Source organism: Anopheles gambiae, chromosome 2 (genome assembly GCF_943734735.2).
Source record: "Anopheles gambiae chromosome 2, idAnoGambNW_F1_1, whole genome shotgun sequence".
NCBI classification, from domain to species: domain Eukaryota; kingdom Metazoa; phylum Arthropoda; class Insecta; order Diptera; family Culicidae; genus Anopheles; species Anopheles gambiae.
This window is the reverse complement of record NC_064601.1, coordinates 98124618-98148114: the sequence shown is the minus strand read 5'-3', so window position 1 is coordinate 98148114 and position 23497 is coordinate 98124618. Positions and strand designations below refer to the sequence as shown.

Genomic DNA, 23497 nt, shown 5'->3' with positions numbered 1-23497 from the left:
TCAGTCAAACACGGAAAAACGGCGCCCTATGGACGCACGCGGGTTTGTAAAGCGGTAAAAGTTCAACATAAAATGCGAACGGTCCAACATAAAAGAGATGATAAAAATGGGTGGGGAGGGGGGGGGGGGTACACATACACTTGCCACAACCACAGCACCCTGAAAGCAGGGCAACAGTTGGAACTTGGGTAGGAAAATAAAGCGCAAAAAAGGACGTTCTCGCTCTCTAAATGCGAACCCCGAAATCTGAAGCGGGGGCTAGCTTACTGAAATCTATAAAATGGAAGTGGGAAAAAAGGTAAAAAATATAAATCCTTCCGCCCCGCTTTTGTGCCCTTTACTGCCAACGTGTGTGTGTGTGTATGTGCTGAAGCTTTATCTCGATTGCCATAATATTCGGTGGATAAATAAAGAGAAAAATGTTAAATCATCGAAATTGCAGTTATTGCGGACGATAAAAAAGCGCGCGCGCTGTCCCGTTTTTTTTGTGGGACATTTTAGAAGGAGCGAACGAGAGAGCAAGAGAAAACGAAAGGAAACGCTGCATTGAAGTGGCGTTGCACGTGTGGCCTTCTTCGCCGAACCGCTGCCACCGTGCCACCAAAAGACAACGATCATCACCAAGTGCAGCAGCGATGGATGCATTAGACATTAGACAGTGCATGAAGCGAGCGAGAGGGCTATCGTTTGCGCTCTTGCTCCGCTCCGCTTCGGATCGGACGTGGACGATTTTCTCCACCATAAATTGCAGTTGCACAAAAACAGGATGACTAGAGCGGGGGGTTAGCGGAGTTTTTCCCCCCACCAATTCACGACGCCGCCGAGGTCAGAAAGTGCAACCGACTGCAGTATAAAATGTGTGGCATGTGAATCGTCGCTGTATGTGTGTGAGTGTGGGGTGCGCTGTGTACGTGTGCATTCGTACGCTTTGCGTGCACCGGCTGGTGTTGTTGGCCCCGAAACTGTACGGACCGAAACTTCAATAAAAAGCCATAATTTTTGCCCCCAAAGCTCGCTTTTCGCTTTCATGTTCGGCGGCGCTTCGGTGGTGCTTTTTATGTGTCAGTGTGTGTGTGTGTGTGTCTATAGGTTTGCCAACTGAGTGCATCTTTGGAGCCGTGCTGCAGCATCCCGCGTTATGTGCAGTCAGCTTCTCGCTTCTCTTTCATTTGCCGTTCAGTGGATATTTAATGGTTGGGATTTAGTGGCAATGGGGAGGGAGCGGAAAGGGTGCATGCTTCCGTCCTGCGTCTACCAGGCTACTAGTACAGTTGCTAGCCGGGCAATCGGTTGGCCAGAAGGATGGAACATAGTGGCTGAACAGAAAAATGTGAACCGATGCTACGGCTGATGATCGTCTTGATGAGATATGCCAGCGTAATGATAAAAGGGTGTTGAGTGATTGTTGTGCCAAGTGTTGGAGTTAAAGAGAAATGCAATTTGTTATCGGGGTGGTAGGGGAGCATGTTTGCTTTCGTTACAGATTTGAAAGAAGTTTCTTTCATGAATATTTTATCTGCGAATTTAGAACAGCACAATGTTTAGTTTTCCTTATAAATATGAAATATCTATTTTAAAATATCGATATTATGAACTAATTTTGTTTATACCGGGTTTTCTAGGGATTCTCATAGTCAAACTTCCTTGACTCTTTCTAATGAGAAGTGAACTTCATATGTTGGAAATTGGACTCTATGGCAACCTTTTTGGACATGCTCCTTGGAAATTCTGATTGGATTTGTCCAACAAGGGTCCTATACGGTCCAATTCCTATTACATTAAGTTTATTTCACTTTAAGCAATACGGCCTTTTTGGACCGTTACTCCTGAATAAAAAAAAAAAAGTTTATTTCACTTAAGAAGAGGTCAATAAAATGGTTAACAGTTCTGTTCATAAGGTTTACTTAAAAAGGCATTTTATTGTATTAGGGCTGTATTAGATGAGATCATCTAATCTATTTTTCAGACGACTTCTGTCAATATTTATTAAATTATCTTTTTTGCTGAGCTGATCAAGCTTTATTCAATATTCGAGTATATTTTTTATTGTGTTTGTTTACATTTAGTTTTACGTTGTTGTCTCGTTTTTTTTCTTAAATTGCCTTTTTTGTTGTATTATTTCGTTTTTTTAATGTATATTTTTGTATCATTTCTGTCTTCTCTGTCTTTTCTGTTGCTATCAAATCCTTTCTTTACAAAGTTTTTGTTATTTCAGTAATCTAATCTATATTATATGAAATAATACATACTTTTATATAATTTGCAAATTTAACTTTTTTGGACATCCTTAAGAGGAATAGAAAAATTATCCTCGTTAACTTCCCTTTAATCCAATTTGCTGCTCCTTTTGCACCATCGCTCTCGCATAGTTATGTCTCGTTTGCATCACTCAGAATTAAATTATTATTTTTAAACTTAGCTGCAAGAAGCCACCCGTGCGCCGAAGGAAGACGTTCTGCCCGTTTTGCATTAATGAAAAGCTGTTACCGTTTGCAAATCCGTCCTAGCGCTTCGCGCTTATTTGCGCATTTCGTTACGCACGAGCTGTGCCGCAGCTTGCAGCAACTTCTAGCCGCACGGCTCGAAAGCTCTTCTGCACCTTCTAGTAGTGTCTTACCCTCTCCTCCCCTGCAGTGCTCCCTCTTCTTTGACCTTGACATCGTGTCCGAGGATTACGGCATTAGTTTGCCGGCGCCTATAAAATTCCATCACGAACAATCGTGCATCAATTATTGATGGCGAGTGAAAACCCATGCTAACGGCAGTACTGGGAGCTACTCCGTGGAGTGAAAACACACCCTGCTAGAAGCTACTGCTGCTGCTGCTGCTGCTACTACTACTGCTCTGAGCTCCGGTTTCATCCAGCGAGTGGCAAATAAACGAATGAATAAATAAACCGTTCCGTCGAGGTTTTCGGGACAGCAGAGCGCTTCGTACCTCGTTGGCTACAGAACGATCTTGTGCGCGCTCCTTCTTTCACTTCGTTGGCCAAATATTTTAAACTACTCAACTCGGCGCGCGCTCAAAGCACGACCTGGCTTCAGCGGACCGTCCCAAAGACGATTATGGAGTGTTCGCTGTGTCTATCCTTTTTTTTTTGTTGTTTTATTCTTGCTTCAGTTTTCACAGCGTACCCAAGGTAGCAATGTAACCAGCAGCTGCCAAGAGGGAATCTTGTTGACGCTGCCATGTCCCGAAATCTCCAACCTTACCCCCAAACGGTTGTGACTTTCCATCGAAGGAATATTATTTCTGTATTTTGTTTGTGTGGGTGTGTGTTTGTACACACCGTCCAGAGCCGTTGCTCTGTGCCTTACTTACCCATCTTACCTGCGCGGGTAAGACCATTTTTCTGCACAAGAGAGAAGACATAAAAAACCGGCAAAGCTCCCACTGCCTCCACTGGCTCCAAATCCCAAATCATGCTCACTTTTATTTCACTTTAACATTCATTCCCAGGTCGTTTGGAGCAGTTTGGGTTGGGCTGGCCGGCCGGGGTTGCTCCCCTCTCGCAACAAAGGGGCAGCGCAAACAGGCGCGGGCGAACGCCATAAAATTTGTTAGTTTAAAGGCTTTTTGGCAGCCAACCAGAAGCGTTTATGCATTTATGCATGCAGTCGGTTTTAATGGAAAGCTGCAGCGTAACGGGCGGGCGGCCCCAGTTAGCAAGTGAGTGTGTGACAGAGACGGAGACGGAGTAAGCATGCAGACAAGCCGGAGCAGCGAAGCCATCTCGTACGGTGAATGTTTTCCCAAGGCTTGATTTTTTGTTGCTGTTGCTGCTCTTCCCCAGTGTGCCTCGTTGCCGTCTTCCGTTGTGTGTACCGTGTGCCATTTTTGCTGTGCCGAACAACTGCAGCAGCAACTTCCGGCAACCGATGCACCGGTGGACGGATATTTAGCCATCCTCGCTTAACCCTCGTTCTCTACCAACCATCACTGTACACTGGTACCGGTACCGGGACTGTTTATCATAACTACTTCATTGTAGCGCCATGACAAACTATCCCCTTCCCAGTGTAAGCCTGGCAGACAGGAAGGCAAAAACAAACGCGGACAAAAATGCACACACACACGTACCGAAAATATATACACAAACACACGCACACACTTTGGGGAAATATGTACTGCATCGGGATAATAAGTAGAAAAGTGTGGCAGGTAGTAGGAAAAATATGGAGTGAAAAATGTCGGCCCCTTCGCATTGGCCGGTCGGTCGGCAAGTGTGCTGTTGAGCTGATGATTATTTTTTTTAAATTATTATACTTTGGCAGCTGCAGCTGCCCTGTTGTTGTTGATGGTGTTGGCTTTCCGTACCCGCTTCGAACGAGAGGAGGGGTAGCCATAGCTCACTGTATGGCTATTTTGGTTTTCATGCAACATTGTTTTTGATTATCCTCCTGGGAGAATGGCCGCCGTGTGCGTTTTGGTTTATTTTATACATTTAATCATTTTTGTGTTTTTTTCTCTAATCCATGGAACCCCAATTTTCAGGATTAAGCTTCAACAATTATTCAAATCATTTTTGTTTTTTATTGAGTGTTTTAAAGCTAATATATTCGGTGGTTTAAAGGCATATCAGATTGAATCAGGTTTAAACTTGAAGTAAATGTCATTTACTACATGTTTTTTATAAAAAAAATGTTATTTTAGTTATTCAAATGTGTTGTAATATGAAAATGATTCATGGTTTGACTTCTCACTTCAGTCTTGTGATCGTCCTTGTGATCTTGGAAATTTGTAAGAAACTGGAATCGTTGGAGTTAAAAGGCCTTACCTTGGGAAGGGGGACACTCGCAGTTGATGAATAAGGACGGGTAGTCTAATGTACTATCTAATTCAATCTGTCTTTATTTCACGAAAACCCTGGTTTATATTTTGGAATTATTAGTGTGTGTTGGATGTATATGTATATCTTGTGTCGATGTGTAGCTACATATGGTTATGCTATACCTATTTTGTATTTCTTTCCATTGGTCTGTTTTCGGAATTTATGGTTCTCTATATATCCTTATGTTTTGCCTTTTTGTGTTTGTCTTCAAATCCTTCGCGTTTCTAGAACGTTCTTCAAGTGTGAGATTTTATGACGTCTTGTGTTGTTATCCTACAGGATTCAATTATTGCTACGCATATGCATGTTGCATCATGCAGTCTGTTTCATGTTTTCTTCTCATGCTGTACGGACCTACGCTGAGACATTTTATTGCCCTACGCTAACCGATGAAGTTAACTACCGTGCCGTTCCAAAATGCACGTTTATTTTGGGCCAACGATAATGATTCCTTACGATAAGTTACAGTTCTATCCTTGCATTTGCTGCATTCATCAGTTATGTTTCAAATGGGTTTTTATTACTATGCTGTTCTAACTATTTGATCTGTGAAATGTGATAGTTTCCAGACGGTTCTGTGATTATATAATTTTGTATAGCAGACATGCTACAGTTTGTAAAAATGGACAATGTGTTTTATGTAAGCATTTTTATCAGACATGCATGTCAATTGATATTATCAAAATATACTTTATTAATTCCTAATTTAACTAAACCCTGTAACAGTCTCGTATTTTTGGTAAAAACTAGTAATTTGGCTAGGGCTGCGCAACGAAATTTCAAACATCTCCTTTACATTGAATTGTATGCCGAATTTATTGGCCTTGAAACTGTAGGACACTGAACTCATAGTTGTTGTTGAAGTAATACTGATCCAATGCCCGTCCAAGAAGTGACACTGAGCTCATACTGGTCCTGGAACCGTTTTTGAACGCATATCGGCACTGGAATTGATCATGAATCTATGCGAGTCCTGAATCCAATAATAAACCAATACAAGCCTTGGAACCGATCATGAACTTATTCCTGACTTGGATCCGAGCATGAACTCATACCGGTCCAGGAATTGATGCTTATCTCATACCGGTCCTGAACTAACTCTGGGTCTCACTCCTTTACTGGAACTGTATCTGGACCTGTTCCAGATTCGGAACGAAACTTTTGGTCCGAGTATGGAACCGATACATCTACAGTTTCGATCGAGTTACTGATTCAGCTGGCCGACAAACCATACCCGGCAGTACATTGCAGCGTAGGAAATAGCGTAGGATTTTTCGTAGAATTTGTAGTATGATGGACGTTTGTATGATACAATTCGAAGTATTAAAGACATTGAAAAACATGACACTAGCTGTTTTTCAACGTTTTTAATGCTTCAAAACCGGATGCCAGATATTTTTTTTTCCTAGAAAAAAATCCTTTTCCTAGAATACAATCGAAAAAACCCTCTTTAACAGCGACGGGCGACGCAGAACAAAAAATCGGGGCCGTGCTTTACCCGGGCAAACTACTTCAAATTTTAATGCGCTCAGTGCTGAATGAGTTAATTTTTTATTGTTGAAAATCATTTGAAATATTCTAAGAATATATAACGATTATTCTGTTTTATTTTCATCTCCACGGTGTTCCAACACTTTACATGCAATACTTAAAACCGTTCATGGAAATGTGAGTAAACCGTTTTAAAAGTGTGTGTAAAACGAAAAAAAACAACATGTACACAAAACGTCAATTTCTCATCAGGTTAACACCACACGTTATGCAATTGGCGAACAATTAGTAATGCGTTACGGGTGCAATTATATCATCAGGGCAACAGGATGTGCGTGAGGCGTTTTTTTATTATTTTGTGTTCGCTCCACAAACAACACCTAACAAAATCGTGCTAGTTTGCCTTCCCACCGATGTGTGCCAAATTCCACTTCAAATCGAAACACTCGCTCTGTGACGCCCTTGAATACCATTATTCGATTAAATGTGTGTCAGCTTCGATGGTGGACGTTCGTTTGCTTCTATTATGAAAATGAAATTCCCATCCACCTATTTTCACTTCGTTTCCTGTTTCGGCAGCAAGACAAAAGTAGAGACAGGGAGAGAGAGAGCAAAAAATACGCCACTGATAGTGGCAGATGAGTTTCCTATTCCCAGCACGTCCGCGAGCAAAACGCTTCTATGACGCTCCCGTCGCACCGGACACCGCGACATTGACTTACTTTACCTCTCCAGCACGAACAAAGAGAAGCCATTGAAAAGGAAATCCGATCCCATCGTATAATCCCTTCTGCACCAGTCGATTATCTCAGGGACATCGATGAAGTAAATTATAATACAGCCAGTTCATGACCAACTTACTAAGTGTGGTGTCGTGAGTTTTCCAGCACACTCCACGAACCACGACAATGGACCGGGATGGAAGCATTGCTGCTATAAAGTTGCTCCAAAGTGGCATAAGGAGATGGAAAGGAAGCACAAAAAAACCATCCTTGAGCCAACGAAACGTTTAATGTCCGGTGCAATAAAGCATGTGATCAAAAGTGTTTTAACCGCAGAAAGCCATTATGTTTGGCCCTGTTTTAAAAGGCACCCAAAAAAAAGCATGCTTCTCAAGCCAAAAAACTTTAACCAAGTAAGTAACCCATGTTGTGATATTGGCCACTAAAAGGCTAAAGAAAACAGAGAAAGAGAGAGAGAGAGAGAGAGAGAGAGAGAGAGAGAGAGAGAGAGAGAAAGCTTTTGAATGTCGCAGTCTCCAGCAGTTGGGAGCAGTTCCGATTTCAACCTCAATTACCATACCGGGGTGAGCTGACCATGGGGTACGCTCATAAATCCCAACAACTAGGAAAACCAATTAAGTCGAAAAGGCATAATTCATCGTATGTAGTAGCTACACATTTATTTTTGAGAACCCCCCAGAAACTCCGAATACCCGCTCATCCTCCCACAGCCCCGGGGAAGAAAAATCATCCAAAACTTCCACACACACACACGGGGAACACGGGAATCGTATGCTCGGGGCATCCCCTTCGACATTCCCAACTTTGTACTACGGCATGATTGCTTGCGGCGTCTAACTCGTGCTAGCGCGGCCCGCAGGCTTAAAATATATGGATCGAACTCGACGGGCAAACGAGCATTTTCCAGAAACTTGTAGTTTGAGATTGTAGCAATCTAGTCCGACCATCCCCCCCCCCCCCCTCCCAGCCCCATTCCCCATTCCAGAAGCTCATATATGTAGACTGAAAAAGAAACACGAATAATATATTGGCGGACAGCAAATGGACCGGTGTGCCCCGGTGTGCTTAATGAGTGTAGTAGAGCATTTGGTCAGCATTTGGATGAGAGCCCATTTTCGGGGTTTTTTTTGCAACCTCTCCCTCCATGTTGGAGTTGAAATGAAGTATGCATAGGTACGAACGGTTCGGAGTGCCGTAACCACACTGATCCTTTTGTGCTTCGCCGGTCGCTGGGATAGATGTGGGATCAGCGTGAGTTTAGTGCGCAAAGGATTTATGGCCATATTATGGATTTATAATAGACCAAAAATTATTTGATTCCCTTTACACCCCTCGCTGGCAGGTGCGGACATGAGGCAAGAAAATTGCACCCCGGTCAACAGGATTTAGACACTCCCGTGCGGGGGAGGGACGGTAAGGTAAGTTAAGTATAACCTAGCAAAAAGGGGGCTACGCTGCCCCTTTTTGCTAGGTTACTTGGGCAGCGGGAGTATGACATGCAGTGAGGATTATGCGAATTTATGGCTGCTAGTGGTTTGATTCGGGTACTACCATCAACCGCAACTGGCTCAACAACACACGTTCGTGGAAAAGTCCGACCCTTGTATCGGGCGCACACCACCACCAACACCGGTGCACCAGTAATTGAAATGCAAAATCATTAGCACCGTCCGTTAATGACCAGTGCGGGTGAGCATTTGCTAGCGGGTGCCCCCTTTTTTGCTTGGGCCGGCTTAGCAAAATAGTTGATTTCTCGCGCTAACTACGCCTAACCCTCATGCTGAGCGGCTGCGTTACATTTATCACCCGTGTGGCTTAGTGCGGGCGGGAAAATCCAACTGTTAGATTGATAGAACGTACCACTGCGTGTAGTGTGTGTTGATAAATCATTCCAATGTTCGGATTCGGTCGGATTTGGTTGGTTGTTTAATTTTACGGACGTTTAGCTTGAAAAGTTGTGTCAAATTGATGTACAACACATTAAAAAAAACAACTGCTTACCCTAATCCAACGCGAATAAAATGATGGCTAGGATTGTTTTCCTTTTATGTGAAAGTAATTAAAATGAAAGAATTTCTTTGCTGAAACAGCAACACATTTCTTGCCCAACAGCTTTCACCCCTATAGCATTCCGAACAGTAGAGAGAGAGAGCCAATAATTCAAACTGCAAGAGTAATCCAGCCGATATGAACTTTTGTCCAGCTCTGCAATCATAAACTCCGCCACCGGTTGACAAGACACCAGCCGGCCGAGCAAACACTTACACACGACCCATCAGTATGGGGCACAATAAAATTATAACTTTTATCATTAAAGTTGAGTTTTTAATTAGCGTACACAGGCGGTCGAAGGTGTGTTTGCAAAAGCCGAGCGCCTGCACCAGGTTAGGCTGTCCATTGCAATGCTGTTCTGGGGTTGCCGCATGTACAACAGCGTGTAGCATTCCGTCCATCGTTGGTGCTGGTTGCCGCGATGAGCGAGACGATGAGCAAACTTTAATTGGAAAATTTTCGGATTGAGTGACAATTATACCGCTGCCGGGCGAAATTGAGCACGAATTCACGTCCAGTGGATGACGGCATGGACGGTTGTAGCCGCCGAACCGTTGCTCATGTTTGATATGCTTTTGAGGGACATAACTTTCCAACAAGTTCGTGTCGTGCTGTTCATGAGTGGCTTTGATTTGTTAATAAATGTTGTATCTTTTCAGCATTGTGTTGCCGTTATGTTTATGTGTGCCCGGTCCGGTGGAACACATTCAATGTACATGACTTTTAAAACTGTTGATTTTGGTGTTTTGTTCCCTAGTCCCCAAACGTATTGAGCAAGTGCTGAAACTGATCAACGAAAAATACAGTTCTCACACGTGTCTAATGGTAGCATTTCCAGCTACTTTCTGTTCGGACACAAAGCATTAAAATTCTCAAAACCCATTCAATTGCTCCATTTGACCTTTGCTTTCATTATACCGGCTGGTGAAATAAGCGGCTTTTATCTCACAATGGCACCGCAGTTCTACGTTTGCTCACTTCGCAGCATGAAGTTTTCACCCTTATTGCGATCTCCCCAGGGTACGCGCCACGACAGGTGGGAGCCTAAGTCGGGCTGGTAAGAAACGGGCCTGCATCGCAACCTTCCACACAAAGGGCAATTAATTACCCAAACCCTTTTTCGACACAAACACACACCCGGGAAGCAAAATTATATCGAAACTGTCGAACGAACGAACGAACACTGCAGCAAATTTTCGGGCCAATAGCACCACCCTTGCACACGCCTGCAAGGTGCATGCCATGTGCTCATGCCTGTGCAATAAATATGCTCCATACGGTCGAATTACGACTACCGATCGTTACGATTATTTTTTCGTTGTTGCCCTCCCCGCAGCAAGGCAGCAGCAGGTTTTTGTTGCCCTTCGCTTCGAAAGCTTGATCGATTGCTGAGAGGTTTTGAGCAAGCCCTTGAGCCAATATGGTATGGAGGTATGCGGCGTCGTCTTGCCGACTTTACAACTTCTTCCCGGACGAAGGGAGCAACGCTTCGCCGAGAGGGCGGCGAATTCGGTGAACGTATATCGAAAGTCGCTCGATATGGAGCTGCCATATTGATGGCAAATTATTGGCCCACGGAACAGATTGCCAAAGTTTTGATTGGGAGCGAACCAAAAACAAAAAAAAAAACGAAAAATGGAAGCGCTTCGGGCACACTTCAAGGTTACTTTTGCACAGGATGGAACAGTTTGGGAAAAGGTTAATTTAGCGCCGATAAAAGCAAACGGTTTTATATAATTGCTTTTCATTGGATTGTCCTTTTACGATTGCTTAATTTAAAACTGATTCTGGTAACCTGAATATTAAATTTTTCATCAAACGCTTCAAGCAGGTTTTTTTTTCAATTCTGCATCGTATCAGTATTTTAAAACTAAGTTATTTTTTTATTATAATATGCAAACCCTTTGTTTGCTAATTCCCTTCGAATCTTTCTTACGCTACTAGCTTCGAGCAGATAGACTCAAACATACAATTGAACTAGAAGTGGGCATTTCGGAACTTTTTTTGTGAACGCTAATGAATCGATTCGCTCCGATGACAATAAACGTGAACCTGCTTTCGGTTGCTTCGTTCTTTCACAAATAAAGAGCCTGTACCAGCCAACCAAATTAACAAAGGAATTCATTTGATTACTGTAGTATGGCATAACAGATGATGGAAAATTTTGTTTAAATGGCGGAATATTTTTTTAATTGTTGAAGTATTAGAAGATCGCGTGTTTTCTTGTGAAACAATTCATTTATCTTTTTCACGTGAGCTGAATGAACCGTACGGCTCTGGGTAGCCCTCTTCGTAGCATAATCATTTTGGTTTTCATTATTATTATTATTATTATTATTATTAGTATTATTATTATTATTATTATTATTATTATTATTATTATTATTATTATTATTATTATTATTATTATTATTATTATTATTATTATTATTATTATTATTATTATTATTATTATTATTATTATTATTATTATTATTATTATTATTATTATTATTATTATTTTTGTTATGTGCAGCATACATGCACTTCATTGGAGTAAATAATTAAATAAGGCTTTCTCAATATTTTTCATTACGAGGTTTAATGGAATTTGATGTACAATAAGCTGACAGTTCCTTTACCGTTGCAATTACCGGTTTGCGTTGTAAAAAATTACAAAAAAACCTAATGCAAAGTACACATTTGTTAAATATAATATAAATACCGTTTTTGTGTGTGTTAGGTTCATTATTTGTTCAACAGTATTGGTTGCATTTATTACATTTAATGCTTGCAACGTAATGCTTACAACACCTGTACACTAGCATTTAATTGTTCAGAATATCACGTTTATTAGTGCTCAGAATTTTCTCAAAATTTATGGTTAAAAAAAATAACTACAATAAATTACATCTTTTCTATAAAAATATTTTTCGGTGATTTGTAAAGTGGTGCCACAAGTAATAATCATTTCGTTTATATAAATTGATTATTTTTGTGTCTAAAAGAGAGGTATTAAAAAGATTTTTTTTTCGTTTCAAGCATTGCAATGTTGATTCTAATATAAACAAAGACAATATGCCTATCCGGGAGGGCTCATAAACACATCATGGATATGCAGTTTAATTAATAAATTAGCTTTTATGAATTGAACGCATTACGCTTTATTTCACAGTTATCTCTTAGTTTTGTTTTATTGTTTCTATTAATGTTAATGTTACAACGACACTCTCTCAACCGTTACAAATAACTTTCAACATGTTCTCCTCGTGATTGGCTTGACGTACGAATTTAAGCACGATTAAGGCGTGCATTGCCAAAATCGACGGCCGACTTCCACGGTTCGTCGGTCGACGACTGATCAAAGTAGAACGCCGTTTGGGCATCGCGCTGCCGTATAACTGCCGCCAGCTTGTCGGAATTGAGGGAGCGCAAACACCAGTACAGATCGTCCGCCCCCTGGCATTGCTTCAGTTCGCTCGCCTCCACACCGAACCCATCGAAATCGCGTACAATCTCAGCGACCTGTCGAGCGATAGAAAACAGTCCACAGCATTAACATAAAACCAGCCCCGGGTATTCGATAATTAAGCAGCAATGTTTAGAATGGTACAGTCACTTACATTCACACTGCCCTCCTCGGTGATCCAGCGGAACCCGCGAAGGATACACTGCACCGCGGTCTGATTCGGGCAGGGCCGTTGCTCCTCCTCGGCCCACGCAAACCCGTACCGCTTCTCGCAGTAGTCGACGAAGCTTTGGCCGATCTGTTTGACGCGCGGCCCGAGCCGCTGGTACGTGACCAAGATTTTGCGCAGATCCCCATGGAAGATGTCCAGTATGTGCTCCTGGTGCACCGCGTAGAACGGTGCGTACTTGGCGAACACGGTCGAGCAGTCGCTGTCGGGCAGCTCGCCCGCCAGCAGCCGGTGCGCGTCCGTGTACAGCGTCCGGATGTCGTCCGCCTCGGGATCCTCGTGGAACGCGCGGGCCTGCTGCTCGAACCGCTCCGGCACAAACTGCCGCCGGGCCGGATCGTACAGCCGCAGATCCTCGCTGACACACTTCACGTAGCACTGGCTCTCGGGCGATTGGTCCGGCTGCCACATGACCCAGCGGATCTTCATCTCGATGCTGGCGGACGAGTCGTTCAGGCAGCGCACGTACGCGTACAGCGTTTGCTCGGGCGTTCGCGGTTGCCAACCGGATGGGGCGCTGCCAGACGCGGCCGGCCGGGGGCATTCGAGCGGGTTCCCGCTCGTACCGATCACCGCCGCCAGCGTTAGCAACAGTGCCGCCAAACCGGCAGCGGCAACAACACTACTTTCCAACGCGACCGTCACCATCGTACCGCTGGCGGACGACACTTTGATTGCATCTACACACGCGAACGGGCTGGAAGAGACTGGCCTGCTTCGAGCGCTCGGCCAGTGCACCCGTGTCCACAGTGTCGGCTTATCAGACCGGGCCCGTTTCGCAGACACACATCGAGCGGCCGCGGGAATAATAACAACACGCTCGCGAGCTCCGGTTCTTTCTTCTTTGCTTCGTAAATGATTAACTCTAATCTTTGCGCGAGCGGGATGCTCTGACGGGATGCCCCGATTCACTACCAAACGGGTCCGAATAGCGAAACCCCTTCATCGGCTTCAAAGCCGGCACCCACCGCTCGTGCTGCTGCCGCCCGCCTCCCAATCAAACATCGCCGCCATTTCAATCCACTCCATGCGATTGACTGACGACCGGTAGAGGAAGCGTGCGATTGCATCGCACGTCCCAGACTTTCTTTTCCCTGTATCGCTTCCCTGTTCGCTGGGGCGCCCGGTTTTCGGTTGCTGATAAAGACACAATCTGTTTGTTTTGCTTGCCGCAGCAGCAGCAGCAGCGACGTTTCGTTGCGAGCGGTCGTGATTGTTCGACTGATCGTGCTCGTGAAGGGGATGATTGGGATGACGGGCTCGGACTCGGTCCGAACGCCCAAAGTACGCTAGCGAACGTGAAGTGCATAAACATATAAATCAATAGCATCACTACCGTATGGAGTCGTACACAGACACACACTTGCACACACACACACACACACACGGACACTCTCAATGTGGGTCCAATCGTTAGCAGGCGCATTAAATTTTCAACCCCCGGCTCAATCAACTGGACGGTGACATGATGTGGCCGGGAACGATGTGGCCGTTGGATGGCGCCGAGCGCTTGAGAGCAGAAACACGGTAATCTGAAAGTGATGCACTTCGGAACGAAACCGACCACACAAGCACACACACACACTCGCACACGCATATACAAACATTTACTTTTCTGTGTGTAGGATTAGAAAATTTCTCAATTGCTGCTGGCCGCTGGAACGGGGCGGATCTTCAGCAGCAAAATGTCATTCGTCTGGCGAGCGATATCCCACCGGCGGAAGGTTTTTAGCCGTTCATCACTGGCACCAAGGGGAGTTTGTGCCGGACAAATGTGCTCATGGAAATGTGGCACGATGATTGATGAGATGATTGTGGGCGATAGGCGTCGGCACTGGTTTACAGTCGGGTGCAGTGATGATGCAGCTGTATTTGCGTCTTTGTTTGGGGCGAAAGTGACAAAGTAAGCTGGCAGCGTAATGTATACTTTAGACTCTGTGGCTAGGAAAGCTGGCATTGCTGGCAAACCATACTGAGAAATTGAGCGTTGATGTCATCAGGTAAAGAGGGAACGTTATGTTCCCGAATCGTACAATATATTCCTTGCAAAGCTATCAGTGTGATTAGAATATTAATAAAAGTCCAATTTCACGTTTCAATACAAAAATACCTTTGATATACTGTGGCGGCCACCTCAAACCGGACTCTTAGTTTGTCGTATACATTGTACCAGATATAAACTAATGTTGATGCTTCCTGGATAGTTCGAATGCATTAAAACACTGGACAAAAATTGTACAATTTTTCAGGGGCTTACAGGGTTTTCCGAGGGTTCTCATAGCTGTGGGACTCTTACTAGACTCTTTCTCATTGGAAGTGAAGTTCATACGTTGAAAATTGAACTCTATAGCACCCTTTTGGGACAGGCTCGTTGGAAATTCTTATTGGATGTGTGCAACAAGGGTGGTAGAGAGTCCAATTCCTATTACAATAAATTCATTTCATGTAAGAAAGAGTTTATAAAGTGTCCCATAGCAATGGGAACTCCTGGAAAACCCTGTATCTTCTCTCGCACTAAGAACACGTTACTCGCACTTTCATTAATAGTATACCATGACACATCAGAAAAATGTTGACACCTCTAACAGTTAGACTCTAACCGTAATGGCCAAACTAGTAAAACTACTTCGTTTAGAAGCGTGCGCAATCAGAGGACGACACACTGTGATATCTATAACGGACTCCATGCGGCATTTTGCGGACGTTGTCTGAGCCGTTTCTAGCATCTACAACATCTTGGCATTATTAGACAACAATCAGAGCATCGAAAGAAAGTCTAGTTTCGAATGGACGACGACCCTGAGCACCAAGAGCACATCATTTGAAGCTGATGGTGTAAATGAAGATCAAGCGAAAAGTCTTTTCATCGCTGCGTTCGCTTGGCCGGGAGGTCGATGAAACCGGTAAAACAGTGAAGCTGTACATGAGAAACATGAACAAACATATCAGGTAGCATACATCGCGTCCACTGGCTTTGCAGCGGCAAGCAATGATGCCAAAACTTAAATCCACCTTTTAAAGTGATTTTCGGTAGAATTTATATACGACACCAGTCCAACATCCTTAAGCTGCGTCCCATAAATTCATAAATTTCATTCCTTGTTTCACTTTAATGCATAGTTTCTTGAGATTTTTATAGCTATCGGTCTAATTTTCTGTAGGATCATAGCTAAAAAGTGTCATCAACGATGTGTGTTTAGAGTTTTCCAATAAATGGTCTAAGGAACTGTCCAGAAGGCTTTAAGGTAAAGCCCGTATTAGAGCCCCAGTGAAATTGAACGTAACATTTTGGGGTTTTCTGCTATATTGCATTTTTTTTATCAGAATATGGCATATCGTATACCGAAAGAAAGGATTTCCTCAACTATCAAGACTGTGATAAATATTGAATTAGAAAAATTTAATGCATTTCCTTGAGATTCTCCGCTTAGTTCACGGTGAATAATGATGGACAACGGGGAATCACAAGGATCATCACAATGGACAAGGATATGTATTATATTCATGGCGTACGATAAGCCATATTATGATAAATATTCAATGAAATATAGCAAACAACCAAAGTTTCACGTTCACTTTTCACGCAAGGTCTAAAGCAACCTTAAGAAGAAAGGTGAAATTATCAAGAGTTCGACTTTAGATAGCCGCCACTGTATGAGTAATTTGGCTTTTTGTTGCGTTAAATTTCTCCTTAATAATGGGCAATTATTTCCCAAAAGAACTTCTTTGAATATTCGAGTCAATATGCAGATGAACTCGAATGGGAATCTTAAATTACAATGAAAGCTAATGCTAAATGTAACTGTCGGGCCCCACAGCAGGTAATTAAAAGTAACTTTTAGCTTCGGAAAAACGGTTAACCTTTTTTTTCCTGAGCACAAAACTCCTCACTGGGAAATTATCTCATTCTCCCACCGGGCCGGTTTTCCAACCGTTAAACACAACCACGAACGACAAGCGACGAACGCCCCACACTGTACGACACCGTACGACAATTGCGTCCTTATACTTGCGGTCCTAATGATCCGCTGCTACCGGGTACCAAAGCCCGAACAGGCTAAGAACACATAATTTCCAGGCTCTCAAAAAACAAAAAACACTAGTGCACCCGGTTCTGTTTTATTACTTGCTCTCTTACACTTTTTTTTGCATTTTGCAAGATATCGAGAGAGCGCGCAGAAGTGGTCAGCTTTGGCTCGAAAAATCGACCGACGCGTACATCATCATGTGATGCCGGCCGCTAGCAAGGGCAAGGGGCAGCAAAGCCCGTGAGCGCGAGTGGTCATTAGAATAAATTTACATTTAACTTCCCACCGAGCCGAACGTTTGGGGTCGTTCGTGTAGGCTCGAGCAGTAGCAGTAGGCCAGTAGACCTTCCGCCAGAACGCTATGGAGAGGATGGCTGAAGGTGAAAAAACTTTCGCCGGCACAAAAACTTGCCCATTTCTCTAAGCGCGAGCCAGCGGGCCTCCTTTCAGACGGACGCATGCAAATGAACAGGGGGAGAAACTCTCGTGCTAAGCCTCTCGAGAAGTGGGTGGTCTGCATACTAACACACACATACACACACACACACACACTAGTACCAAACGAAAGGAAACATTCATCGAGAGTAATGAGAGTCTAATGGGCTTCGGGGCGGCCTTTTCTTTTACCTTTTTTGTCCGGCGTACTCTGGAGGCTACTGCCGAACGTTGCTCCAATACATTGTAGGCTAACAGTGGGGTGGAATGAACGAAAACAAAATAGACACAAAAAAGAAAAGTAGTAATCGTATTATTAGATTGATGATTGCCTACCATCGGAGCCCAATGAGCTCCGCCTCCCCACCGCTGTGCCGGTTTTTGGAGGCTGCGAAGTGAGAAAACTTTTACTACTCCTACCTCTCCCACACCGGTGGATGGCAATGGCTTAAAAGCATTATGAGTTATTTATGATGAGAGGAAATTGATTCCTTGCTTCGGTCGCTTCAACACCGGCATGGCCAATCGCATGAAGCTTTAGTTGGAGTTCGGTTCGGTGTAAAGGGTCCTTCAGTGCAATATGAGCAGTGTGTACCCACCGGCATTCCGCAATACCATCGCAACCGTGCTCCTCACACTGCGGTATGGACTCTTCATCATTGGGCTCTTTACACGAGAGGGCTCGAAAGAAAGAAAGCACACTGACAAGCTCTTCCGAAGCCCATCGAATAGTGTGCTCCAAACGGGACTGTGAGCGCTCCCTTTCAGCTGCTCCCCGTAGATGGCCAGAAGTTAAACAGATTGTTTACGGGGAAACTCTTTTGGCTTAATTGAAATTTATAAAACTTTCCTCTTCACTTCGGTCCCCTGCCCCATGTCTAGAGCGTAACCGGAGTGTGCTACTGGCAAGCGTGTTAGGGGGCAGGGCACTGGTAAATGGAATCTTTGAATAAATTAATTTGGAATGCTCAAAAACTCTATCGGCAGTGGCCTTTTCGGAAGCACCAGGGCCCGGAGCCCGCACCGATGACGCGCGGTGTAGTGGTCAGCTGCAACTATTTAGCTGCAATACTTTCCCCGCACTTTTCCCGTAAATGGTCAAAATTGTGCTATAATTTGTATGGTAGCATCATCAGCTCTCTTTGGCAGTCAACTCTTGGGGGCATCATTTCGCTCACAATGTGGGATGATGGGTCCGTACAGTTTCGGTCCCCATTTATGCGCTGCATGACAGTGGAATGCAAAACTTGCAAATACGTCATCGAGCGTGTTGCAGCTGTGCTGCAGCTGTACTGTCTTTACTAGTGTCTCATAGTATAATTCGAATTAAAGCTTTTTTTTTTCGTTGCTTCCATTGCCACTCCACAGCTGGGAAAGGAGGGGGAGCAAATTATGACTGCAGTCAGTCCCGCATTAAAACGATGGTGCGATGGTTTTACCTACCGAGAATTCATTTATTAAACACACTTTCAATTGAAACAACTATTCATTTACCTTGCCCCAACCAACGTTCGATTCTGTAGCCGTTCGCCAGGTGGCAGGAGGAGGTTGGCTAGGGAGGGTATGGAATTCAAAACGAAGCTTCAAAACTTTTCGATTATTCTTGGTAGCTTTATAAGCGCTCATAAATTGTGAAACTTTTTTCATCGGACTGCTGCGATCGTGGTGGTGGTGGTGGTGGTGGCACCAGCGGGTGGGGATATGAATATTAAATTACAGATAATTACTCAAAAGTTGCGCAAAGTTTCATCATTCACCCTGGGTGGAGGGACATCGGCTAATAAGCGTAATGAAAGTCGGTCGGCTACGATCAGTGTTTTGGATTAATCATCAAATGGTGGGGTGCATTGAAATATCCTTTGAACAGTTGTTGAGTGAATGAAGTGGTTTGTTGTGACTAAATTATTTCATAATCATGGAATTTCAATATAAAGCTAGTTTCAAACATGTTGCAAAAACAAAAAAAGAATTCTTTTGATGCATTTTGACGCTGTTGTTTGCTGCTGAATAGCTGACTAGCATTGTTTGTTCATTAGAAGCGTTGTAAATGATACTGATTTTTAATGAATTAAACTCTCAAGACTTGATACAGTGAAAGTTCAATGATGACACAATAAACTCCAAAATATAAATATAAAATGCAAATATGTAACGACTGTTTTCAAATAAGTAGCAAAACTTCTTTGAGTTCTATGTGATGCAAGGTTAACCTTAGGTCTGTAATAAATAAATAGGGCGTTTACGATATCAGCCAGATTATATGTAGTTTGAAACTTGACGACTAAAATCATGTCAGCACTCCAAACTAAACCACACACTGGATTTTTTTTTTTTAATTTAATGGAAGTACCTTAACTCAAAATGCATCTTTGTTTGTACCCTATTACTGAAATCCAAAATGGTCGACCGTAACTTTCAAACCGTGGATACAACCCGGATGACAAATACTGTTTCACTGAAATGTCAGCTATCAGCCATAAAATATAGGCTCAAAGGACTGTTCAATAACCTAATACAATAACAAAAACAGTAACCTCATATAAAGCCTTTTTATTCTTCTTTCTCTTTTCATGATTGTATTTAAATAAAGATACACTGCTCTGTTTAGGATCTCCAACTGCTTGTGTCGAACATCGCTCCCGAGTTCGTATCGTTGTATTTTTGTTATTGGTAATTTGACTTTTGGTTGCTATGTCGATGTCAGATGGTTTAGTTCTTGTCTTTTCGATTCGATTTTAATTGTGTGTTGATCGTTTCCGATCATTACGTTTGTTTCATTCATAATTTTTTATGTATTTCACCATTCTCTCATCCTTTTGATTTCATTTTTTATAATGTTTTTTTTTCTTTATTGGTTTTGTGTTTGTTTCGTTCTTGTTCAAATTATTTGCAATGAACAATTTGGTACTTTTCCGGTTTCAGTAGATTGGTCAAACTGGAAGTTGCCATCCAATTCAATTTTCATTATTTTTAACCAGTTTTTCGATAAGTTCATTATCAATCAGAATTTGGTTGATAACTTTGAGGGTTTTATTTTACGCAAAGCCTTTATACTAGTTGTATCAATCGTTAAGGCCGGGGGACACTGTCCGTCCTCGCTAGTGTAATTTCAATTTTCACTAGCGCATCTCGCGGCGGCTGACCGAAGCATTTTGCCAAACAATTTGGAGCCGCTTCAAAAAGTATTTTATTTTCTATGTTTTTTTACTTAAACTGGACTGGAAAAGGTTTGTAATTGATAGATGAATATGTTCTGCAAGAATTTCAGTCATTTTTGCATAAAAAAACGATGAAAAAACTACTTAATTTTGAGATCCGGTACGACCATTCCCTCGATGACCAAAAAAAGCTTCGGTCAGCCACCGCCAGATGCGCTAGTGAAAATTGAAATTACACTAGCGAGTACGGACAGTGTCCCCCGGCCTTTACGCTTAAGCAAATAAAACAAAAAAAAACCTTGTTTAAAATAAGACAGCTGTCAGCAAAGCACAGACGACAAAACTAAGCGTTTGCCATCATTATCATCCACTCTAGCAAACATCATTTAAGCAAGTCCTTCTAAACATAAATAACGATTTAAACCTTCAGTAGCGCAATACAACACTCCACAAAGCCTTCGCGAACGCTTTCATTTTGAAAATAAAATAACACTCAACCCAACGCGACAGCAGCGCAGCCTCTGCATGGGGCATCCATTTGTCAGCAGTTTAGTCAAGGGTCACGCCTGCCTTTGCACAAGCGATTATCAACTTTCTCAAAGCTCAACAAACATACGGCGAGACGGCTTCCCCCGTTCCCTCGTAGGCCATTGTTTCGGCACCAGTTGTGGCACCGGCTGTGTCAGTTTACGCTCAGCAGCGGCTCAAGACGGCGTATGCTCTATCGTTAAGAAAACATAAACGGTGCCAGCAGCGCGAGTGCATCATCATCATAATCATCAACTTCGTCCGCTTCACCTGCTGATGGCGTGTACTAAGACGCGTTAACAAAACAACACCAAAGCGGTACGGCTCGGGCCACGCGAGAAGGTGCACCCCGGCAGGAGTGCTGTTTTCGTTTCAAGTTTAGAAGGATTACAAACAATCGGTTTAAGTAATTTCGTAACGCACCTTCGCCTGGTTTTCCCGTGCGCGCCGAGCCGGGTGTCAAGAAATCGCCCACCACCGTCCGCTGCGTTGCGGAAGGGTTGCTCCCCGGTGGGGAGGTGGTTTTTAGTAATGAAGCACAAGCATTCATTACCGGTACCAAGGCGCACGGTGCGAAGGGACCTTTGGGGCGGTTGGGCAAAGCGCTAGAAGTTGTTTAGCATAAGCCTCTTACGCTCGATTTCACCCACAAGCACACGGTGCACGCTAAACACATCGCAAATCGATGTGACGAAAAGAAGGGGTGGTCGTCTTGTGTGAGTGTACTGCAGGAAGCTGGGGAGAAAACGAAAAAAAAAACTAAATAATTATGCAGCCCAGGTGCATGCTGCAAAGGTGTACCACGCTTTCGTAACGCATAATTGCACAAACTCGTTTCAGCCGTTGGTTTCATTTTTCTTACACGATAAACTCTGCGAAGGAATTGCCGAGAAGCTGAGAACCGTCGCCTCATACTCACTTAAACACGGCTGTCTCTATGCAGTGAGTGGTCGGATGTGCCGTCAACTGCAGCTGCAACCCCTTTTTGAGCGGTTGCAACGGTTTCCCAACGGTCGAGTGCCTTTTTGGAGTCGTTTTCAGCGCCATGCATTTCAGGACGTTCTGGCGTGGCTGGGTTTATTTTTTTCTTTACACATCTTCACCGTGCCGAGACATAAAAAGTCATAAAATTAATTCGTGCTTAGTGTCGGGTGACTACTATTTTTAATTTCTTCTCTCTCTCTCTCTCTCTCTCGCTGGTACGACCAAAAGCATACGGTGCAGCACGTAACGGAGAGGAGATTTAGCGCGTCAGACGCAAATTGCACCGCAACCGTTGCAGCGGTATCGCGCGTCAAGTGCATACGAAATATGCAATAAATTCGTACGAACGCATGGTTACTGGCAAAAAGTGAGGGTGAGCAGTACGAGATTTTCCCGGAGGCTTCTCCCGTACCTTCGCGATTCCCCCGCCCGATACGCCGAATTACGTACGTAGTCAACTGCACCACATTAAACGTGGCTCGCGCAGCAAGGCAAGCGTAACTGCACTCGGGTTTCAAAGCATTTGGCCTGGAGGGCCCGGGCAAACGTTTTGCAATCGTTGGTAGGGAAACGTTCTGACGCTGGCAAGACCGCACAAAAGTAATGAAGGATTAGGGGCAGGTGGGAAGTGAGGTGCACGCGATAGTTTACTTTTATGTGGTGCACGGGAGCGAAAAATCTTTCACTCACTGAGGGATTGTTTCGAACGTAGATTGCAATGACAGCTAGAGGGTCATTAGAGCTGTGCTGCTTTGAGCGGATGGGTTAGGGTAGATAACTTTTTAGTTGAGTTAACGTTTAATTTCGTTGCCATTAATCTTTGAGAAACGTTGAAAGCTACCCAAGGAACATTTAAAATCTTATCATACTTTTAACGTTTTTGTTACGGTTAGTCCATTAAGTCTTCCTTTTTCATGTGAATGTATTGTATGACCTAATAAGACTATAACAAAATTCTCTTAAAACTGAAAGGGTGCATCTATGGAACACTGGAATAACTATTTGTTCAAACAATTTCTAGATCTTTAAGATGTGAAGCGCAAATATAATATTAAAAATACAACATATTTCTATTGACATGTTCTTGAGACGGTTTTGAACTAATGAATATGAAGTCATAATAATGACTGAGAATTATATAATTATAGCTTAACTTAATGCCGGCGCAAGCATAATGATGATTTTTTTCTGGCTGTGAACAGTGCTGCCATGCCATGACTCATGACTGAAACCATGCAAATGCCATGACTCATGACTGAAACGAAGCTCAAATCAGATCACGTACACAACTGAGATGATCAGTGACTATACTCAAACAGTTGGAGAATCAATCACATGCTTGGTGACATTTAGTTCTTGGATTCACACATTCTTGGAATATACTTGGCGCGTGGGCTCTAGCAACAAAATAAGCATGCTTTCTCCCTCTATCTGTTTTGACTATCTGTCGGGTGAAATAGAGAGAGAAAACATGCTCATTTTGTTTCTTGGAACCACTCGCACGCGCCGCATATCTCCCGTGACCATCGCGATGATCACCGACTGAAAATGTCGCGACCAAGTGACTGAC

General features: G+C 43.4%; 2 protein-coding genes across 6 annotated transcripts in view; one reads left to right on the top strand and one right to left on the bottom strand.

Annotated features, from left to right (window-relative positions):
• The window catches only part of LOC1276929 (zwei Ig domain protein zig-8), a 213427-nt gene that overhangs the window by 33596 nt on the left and 156334 nt on the right, over window positions 1–23497 (top strand). The gene's annotated exons all lie outside the window — the stretch shown is intronic.
• LOC1276932 (37 kDa salivary gland allergen Aed a 2) lies at window positions 12260–14976 on the bottom strand. The gene is made up of 2 exons (XM_316342.5): window positions 12720–14976; window positions 12260–12621 (listed from the first exon to the last, which is right to left on the bottom strand). Exons 1-2 carry the CDS (start codon window positions 13440–13442, stop codon window positions 12388–12390), a joined length of 957 nt encoding a protein of 318 aa, XP_316342.4. The 5' UTR covers window positions 13443–14976; the 3' UTR covers window positions 12260–12387.